The 8,015-nt window shown below is 36.5% G+C and overlaps 1 protein-coding gene across 1 annotated transcript; it reads right to left on the bottom strand.

The window, feature by feature from the left end:
• Positions 1-5,568: 5,568 nt before the first annotated feature.
• Positions 5,569-7,579, bottom strand: LOC137030903 (uncharacterized). Its single transcript, XM_067401422.1, has 2 exons — positions 6,574-7,579; positions 5,569-6,477 (listed from the first exon to the last, which is right to left on the bottom strand). The coding sequence occupies exons 1-2, from the start codon at positions 6,817-6,819 to the stop codon at positions 5,809-5,811; spliced, it is 915 nt and encodes a 304-aa protein (XP_067257523.1). The 5' UTR covers positions 6,820-7,579; the 3' UTR covers positions 5,569-5,808.
• Between the last annotated feature and the right edge of the window lie 436 nt (positions 7,580-8,015).

The raw sequence follows: 8,015 nt of genomic DNA, 5'->3' as shown, positions 1-8,015 counted from the left end.
ACGCGCCCTCCAGAAACCTGCGTTCTGCAAGTGAACGGCGCCTTGTGGTGCCATCACATAGGGGCACAAAATCACTCTCACGGACCTTCTCCGGGACTGTTCCTGGCTGGTGGAATGACCTACCACGCTCTATCCGAGCAGCTGAGTCTCTAGCCATTTTCAAAAAAATGCTAAAGACGTATCTTTTTCGTCAGCACTTGACCCAGTAGTAGTAGCACTTACCTTGACTAATATTCTTCTCCTATCTGTGTATTTATTTATTCAAAAAAAAAATAAATAAATAAAAAAATAAATTTTTCGCTATGAGCACTTTACTGACATAACTGTGACTTCACTCAGCACTTACATACTGTTGTTCTCATGTTGATTTAATTGATTCTACTACTCTCATTTGTAAGTCGCTTTGGATAAAAGCGTCTGCTAAATGACTAAATGTAAAATGTAAATGTAAGAATAGTACTATGTAAATTGATATATAATTTTTCCCACAGTCAATCAGCTGCGTTGAAGAACACTTGGAGAAACTGGAGGGACATCGGCAGCCATATCTCCTTGCCTCAGGAACTCACAAGTGGGCCATCAGCAATTATTACTACATTGTGATTGACAAGATGCTCATTCCATGTCAGGGAACCACGTCGTTGGCAGCCTTTGATGAACTATTTAGAACACTTCGTTTTCAGTGTAAGCTTTAATGATGCTCTCAGCAACATGTACACATCCCTCCAGACAGTATAGATGTTGACACCACTGAAGAAAGTCCAAAGGTGAAGGAACTGAGAGCCAAGCTCATGAACAGGAACTAAGAGTCAGTGAACAATGTTTAAGTGTTATGTTTGCGGAGTATTGCATAATGCACCTGTCATGTTATGTGAAGCTTTTGATGATACTTGAAGCTCTTCGATTTTTGATTGTTTTATGCTTACAGACTGTTTTATATTGTACCAAACGGCTGCATCATAGACTGCAAACAGCAGGTATGAGCTTGTTTTATGAAGTTTAATGTTGAACAAGGTCATTGTACAGGGTATTTTGAGTGCCCTGTCCCTGGCTTAAATGAAATGTGAAGCCCTGTTAAAAGAAAAATAATAAAATCTATTCATTGCAGCACTTTATGGTCTGATTATTGGGATGGTAACACTTATAGATGGTAACTGTTGTAACTATAGTGTAAATCCTAGGGGTCTATGTAAATACTCAACATTAATTTAGTTTAAAATTTGCTTGAACGTTGGTTAAGTGTTGACCAGGTCATCAAGTTAACTTTGAACACCAACGTTGGTGTTCTGATCATCCATTGTGGTGTTAAAATTTTACACTATAAGAGTTTGTTAGTTAACACTGTCACAGTGTTAATAATGTTAACTCTTTTAAAAGTGTTAATTTACAGTTTTTTACAGACGCTAGGACACATTTCTCAATACTTAGGTCACTTTTGCAAAACTCTTCACACAGTGAGCACAACAGAAGTCTATGTGGGCTAAACTGAGGATCAATTATCATTGCTTTGGCACAAAATGCATTCAATGACTACATCTCTCAAATTTCATGAATTCTTTTCTCACTCAGACACAACAACTGCCAAAACTCTTTGTACGTACATGCCAATTTGCACATGCTTACATACTGTTTTCAAAACTGTTAAACTTATGTTCAAAACAATAACATAATACAAAACTGAATAAGAAAGCAATTTGCTACATTCCTACAGTAATATTTTAATGAAATATATTTTAATGAAATATATCTTAAAATTAAATGCTATAAAAACAATTGAATTCTATCTGCATCAGTGGATGGTGTGTATACAAATTCTTGTATTTTGTAATTACTCAAAAAAATGCAAAAATATAAAAATAAATACAAATAAATAAACGACATAAAATGTCGACGAATTCTGCATCATGTCTGATTTATTCCAGTAACATATATTGCAGTGAATTATAAACAGAAATGTGTCCTTGTTTTACACATTGTATAATGCTACATGTTGTTAGTGTTTTTTAGGTAATTGTTTTGTGGGTGACAAAGTGTGTTTGTCGGCTGTCAACCTTTGCTAGTGCTCTGGAAGAATGAGTTGATTTGAGACCTGAATAAAGTGTTTTGGTAGTTGTAGTGCATTTTGAATGTGAAATGAACTGCTTTGCCAAGCTGAAAGTTGGTTAGGAGAACTGTGTGAAGAGTTTTGCAAAACTGACCTAAGTATTGAGAAATGTGTCCTAGCGTCTGTAAAAAACTGTAACACTTTGCCAGTGGTTCCCATATATACTCTGGGTAAGTGTTAATTTTAACTCTGAGGGAGTTAAATTCACTCTTTAAAATTTGCAGTGTATACTATACTATACTAGTATCTGTGTAGTATAAATTGCAATTGAAATAAAGGTGACTTGACTTGATTTAGGCCGGACCCAACATGAAGACGTGATGCTGAAGCAGAATGAATCTCTCACTGACTCTGAACTTTGATTTTGTGTGTGTGTGTGTGTGTGTGTACTGTATCATGCTTTTCATTTAGAGTTTTCTTTGACCTTTTAGTCATTTGCATTTAGACTGCTGTATGTTTGCAGTATGTAAGTACTGTATATGCAGACATTCAATACTATATAATATTGAATATAATACTGTACTTGCAGTACATACAGTATACTATAAATTCACGTTACTTGTGATTTCTATACATTTTATGTAATGGCAAAATGTGTTTACTGTGTTACAATATACTTTTTTTCTGTAACCTTATGTTCTGGACGCTGTGTTCTCAATTTTTTGATGTAGTGTCTAATGAATGCTGATGAGTGTTTATATATTGACTGGCTGCGTTTATGTTTTGAAAGCATTGTTTGATTTTGAGCACAGATCAAATGGTTTTGAGGCAAGTGTTTGATTTTGCCAGAAGAGTCAGAGGTTTTGTGAAATTAGTTTGAAGATTGGATTTGTGTTTAATGTTTTGAGAAAATGAGTGATGGTCTCAAGAAATGTGTTTTAGCAATTGTGAAATACTGTAATATAAGATTAGGGGAAAAAATGCCCTTGGGGTAAATATTACAAATATGCAGATATAAATATGCAAAAGCTGTTGGAACACTGTTGAGAACATAGCTTCAGAATAAATTATATTTACACCAAAATAAATAAATAAATAAATAAAACATTTCCAGACAAGCAACTTTTTTGCTTGGACCAATTTACTTATCCAAAGGACAAAGCTTAATATCGAACCCTGTATTTTCTATTGATATGTTCTCCTTCAGGCCTACAGAAAGATTTTATTGTTTTCAGATGTAGCTTTGCACACTGCCAGCATCTCGAATAATTTTGATCTGCATTTTAGTGTTCATAGCAGAGGGCTCTGTCGACTTAGTTTTTACAGTTTGTCAATTGAGAAAACTGTAATCTCTGATAAGATTGATATCAAAACAAAGTAATTACGCTATACTTTTTTTGGCAACGCGACACGAAATCATCCATTAACTAAATTTTCACATTCATTAGAATTTCAATTTTGTGTCCCGATGTTTTACCTATGCTAACATAACAGATCCATTTAGGGTGAATTAAGGGTGATAAGGTCAACTGGGACAACAATACAGAGTTTTTTTTCTCACCTGATGAATGAAAATAAAAACTTTTTTTTTTTTTTGCTGAGCAATAGCTGTGAGACTACATAATTAAAATGGGATGCCCTCATTGGTGTGACATCACGTAGGTGGGCGGGGCAGGCAGGAAGTTGACCCTGAAATCCATGAACTGAGGAAAATTACAAAAGGTTTTGCTAGTTGTCATGGTAAGGTCCTAAAATTCTCATAGCTATAGCAACTATTGCACAAACTTTTAATTGGAAACATTAAAATGACACACTGATACTAAATCAGTAAAAACATGTTAGTTTTTCTCAAACGATTTGACAAATTTCTCCAAACTCACTTATGTTCTGGAAACACAATGATCTGAACACTTAATTGTCGTAAACAGATTGTATGTTTTCATTCATTTCACATGAATTGCAAATTACTGTATGTGAATCATTTTCTCTCAACACATTATGCACAAAATTCTCAAATGTTTTTATTATAGTTTATACACCCAACCAAAACTTTAATATATCCAGATAAAATGATCACAGCTTTTTTTATTGGCTTTACACAATTCACAAACATCCCTACAAAAATGCACACACACACAAAAAAAAAAAACGCATTTATCACAATTGCATAATAGGGAAAGTATAAAAGGGAAAGGCCTACACGAGGGGGTACGGGGTACACGAACAAAATGCAGGATGTTGCCGTTCACTTAATTCTTCCCCACCTTAAAATAACATTAAAACCGACAATATATTTTCTAACAGGCACAATGCCATAAATACATGAATATATACATACATACATTCAATCAATCAATCAATACCACATCTTTCGCAGTCAAATATGACAGTGTCCATTTCCACATAAGCAGCGTTCATATGGGTGCATAGGTTGCATGCAGAGTCTGCTGCCTGAGCAAATCGTGATTTAGCACTTGAAGAAATAGCCTGGCACAAAAGGTGCATGTTTAAGATTCAAACTCTTGATACAAAACATAACTTTTGTGAGTTGTTTGTAATGTTGATAACATTATACAAGCATAGTGGCAGATTAATTTTGATCTGTAATCAAACTGACTAAAGCTACCTGTGTCCTGTGCATTAAACGGTTTTACTGCACACCTTTCAGCCAATCGAGTATTTAAACAGACCAAGGTATAATTTTATATTGAACTTTTTTTTTAATTTAAAAAAGATTAAAAAATGCATTGTAATATCAGTGTAGGGGGCAAATATTGTTCCTTAATGGAAAAGATGCAGTTTAAGTTGAAGAGAGGGGGTATGCCTCAGGGTACTCCACTCAAATGGACAAATGGACATATTCCATTTATTTATAAGAAATTCAAAATAAAACACTTTGGCGTGATTTTATATTTGAATATACATAAACAAATTTTATAAATATGTGTAGTTTAAATTTCTGCAAATAGTTTATTTTGAACTGAAATGGTAATGACATTAAGCCTGATCATGCATCTAGAGGAACCATATAGAATAGGCTTGTCAGCCTCCACCTCTCCTCTTCCCCTTTCTCCGACCGTCACGTCCTGTCTTTCATCTCCCTTGCTTCCTCTTCCTAGATCATTGTGACAGAGTGAAAAGTATATATATAATATACTTTAATATACTATAATTATTATATGTAGGTATAGTTGTACACTGTTCATAAAGACATTGTTTAAAATTTATTTTAGATTACAGTTTTTTCCAATTGCTAACACACAATTTTTCAAACTAGTCTGGTTTTATCAAAACACTTAACACAATTCACAAAACCACACACCCAAAATGCAAAATACCTCATATATCCTGCAAAATGAAGCACTGCAACCGAAACTACACAGAGCATTATCAAAATCAAACTTTTGCATGAAATGGCACACACTTCATTCATATTACCAGATTTTTGCCTAACCACCTACACACTGTTGGGCATAATGAAAAGCACCCCCATCTTTAGTATGCTTTGCCATAATACTAAAATATGTATCAGATTGTTCACATGCACAGAAATATTTGCAGATACACACACATGCTGTTGCAACATTTTTATTTTTTTTCCTTCACTACAGTAAACAAGTCAGTACAACATAAGCACAGCAGATATATTTACATGGGACTGAACAAAAATATTCTTACAAAAAAAGTAAACTGAAAAAGAAAATTTCTGAAAAAAAATATATTACAGTAAAAAAAACAAACAAAAAAAAAGGCAAGAAAAATAATTAGGCAGCATCTTGCCGCACAGCCGGGTCTGGCCACAACGCCTCGTCAACATCACAGGCAATATCTTCCCTTGCCAGACATCGAGGGAAGAAGCGCCTTGAGTGCCTTATCCATCCCTGAATTGCACCCACATCAATCTCATCACATGCCTCTTCCATGGCCTGCACAAGAGGCATGCGCACAAAGGGCTGCCGGTCGTATACCTTCCACCGCCATGCCGAAAAGAATTCTTCTATGGGGTTCAGAAATGGTGAGTATGGTGGGAGGTATTGCACGAGAAATGTTGGGTGGTCAGCAAACCAGTTTTGGACTGGGGCTGCACGATGAAAGCTCACGTTGTCCCATACTACAACGTACCGGTTTCTTTGATGGTCTGCATCATTCATACGCTCTGGTGGTATGAGAATGTTGTGAAGTCTGTCCAGAAATGTGAGAATATGGGCTGTGTTGTATGGTCCAAGTTTGGCATGACGGTGGAGGACACCATGCATATTGGAGATGGCAGCGCACATTGTGATGTTCCCACCACGTTGGCCAGGAACATCTATAATGGCTCTGTGGCCAATGAGGTTTCTCCCTCTTCTTCTGGTCTTTGCTAGGTTGAACCCAGCCTCATCTATAAAGATGAACTCATGTGGGATTGCATGAGCATCCATTTCCAGTACTCCCTGAAAACAAAGAACAAAAATCACTCAATATGGTGTTATCCAGTACACTGGGAAACAATGTTGTGTGTAGTGTACTGCAGTCAATATAGTACTTACATCCACATATGCTCGTCTGAACTCTTTGTTTCTTTGAGAGTTTCTCTCAAACGGCACCTTATAAAGTGGTTTCATTCTGATTTGGTTTCGCTTGAGAATGCGAGCCAATGTGGACAGACTAACTCGTTGAATGTTGTTGAATAAGGTGTTGTCTTGGATGATGTGGCTTTGAATTTCTCGTAATCTGATTTCATTATTTTCCAAAACCAAGTTTACAATGGCAGCTTCCTGTACCCCGGTGAACATTTGGCCCCTTCCTCCACCATGGTGTCGTCTCTCAGTCCTTTAGAAAAAAATAAAATAAAAATATATATAGGGCTTGGACAATGCAGCCTAAATATTTTCCCCCACAGTAGAGTACATTGTACAGGAAACTTGTACAGTTCATGAATGGCTGATGTCATACACTAAGTAAACAGGTGTCACCCAACTGATACACTATGACATGGGGTATACTACATGTGTACTACATGAAATTTTGGTTACATACCTGTTCTCCAGTCTAAAGGTCCGGATGACAGAGGCGACAGTAAAACGGCTCAAGTTTGGCTGCACTCTCTGTCCAGCCTCACGCATTGTCAACCCATGGTTGATGACATGATCTACTAAGGTTGCTCTGATTTCATTTGAAAGTGTTTGTCTTCTTTGGCCATGAACTCCTCTACCTGCTCTACCCCTACCTCTCACTCTTCCTCTTCCTCTTCCTCTCTCTGCAATGTCTTCCATTGTTGTTGTAAAAAAAAAAGGTTCTCACCTGTGGTCTTTTCATAGTGCTTACATCCTGATTGAAGTGTTAACAATTAACCACTGAGGTGTTTGGCCAGGTGGCACATGTAATTGGCCAATTAGCTCATGTAGTGTCATTTTGAATGGCAGTGTTTTGAAATGGCAAACATGTGACTTTATGTCAGATTGTTGTGTCTTATGCAGAGAACTGTATTTAGTGAATTTAAAAAGTGCTATTTTGAAATGCAAAATGTGTGTAAAACAGAAAAGGTGTTTAGACTTTTGGAGACTTGAGAAGAAGTTTTGCTCTCTGTGTGTCAGTTTAAATAATTGTGCTGTGCATGTCATTTTAGTGTGTTAGCAATTGGAAAAAACTGTAAATCCTGCAATTTGCAATCCTAGTCTGCTTGTGTACACCAGCAGGTGGTGGTAAAGTTCCACGTTTTTTATTTCACAAAATGACGCGTTAATACGTCATTTGCGCGTTAACACGTAATTACGCGTTAACACGTCATTTGCGCGTTAACACGTAATTACGCGTTAACATGTCATTTGCGCGTTAACACGTAATTACGTGTTAAGGCGTCGGTTTCACACGTTTTGGCCCTTTTGGCCTTCCATAGGAGAGGACCGTGATCAAGGCATTTGTCGATGGGAAAGATGTCTTTGCCGTCCTTCCTACGGGATTCGGCAAAAGTTTGATTTATCAGCTGGCC

The sequence above is a fragment of the Chanodichthys erythropterus genome, chromosome 11 (genome assembly GCF_024489055.1).
Source record: "Chanodichthys erythropterus isolate Z2021 chromosome 11, ASM2448905v1, whole genome shotgun sequence".
NCBI classification, from domain to species: domain Eukaryota; kingdom Metazoa; phylum Chordata; class Actinopteri; order Cypriniformes; family Xenocyprididae; genus Chanodichthys; species Chanodichthys erythropterus.
The sequence above is the reverse complement of the archived record's forward strand: the minus strand, read 5'-3'. Positions and strand labels throughout refer to the sequence as shown.

Bases quoted from the DNA above. Each gene is read 5' to 3' on its own strand.
- LOC137030903 (XM_067401422.1), bottom strand. From the start codon at position 6,819: ATGTTCACCGGGGTACAGGAAGCTGCCATTGTAAACTTGGTTTTGGAA. The intron at 6,478-6,573 runs GTAAGTACTATA...CTTTGTTTTCAG, and splicing joins TCAGACGAGCATATGTGGAT to GGAGTACTGGAAATGGATGC.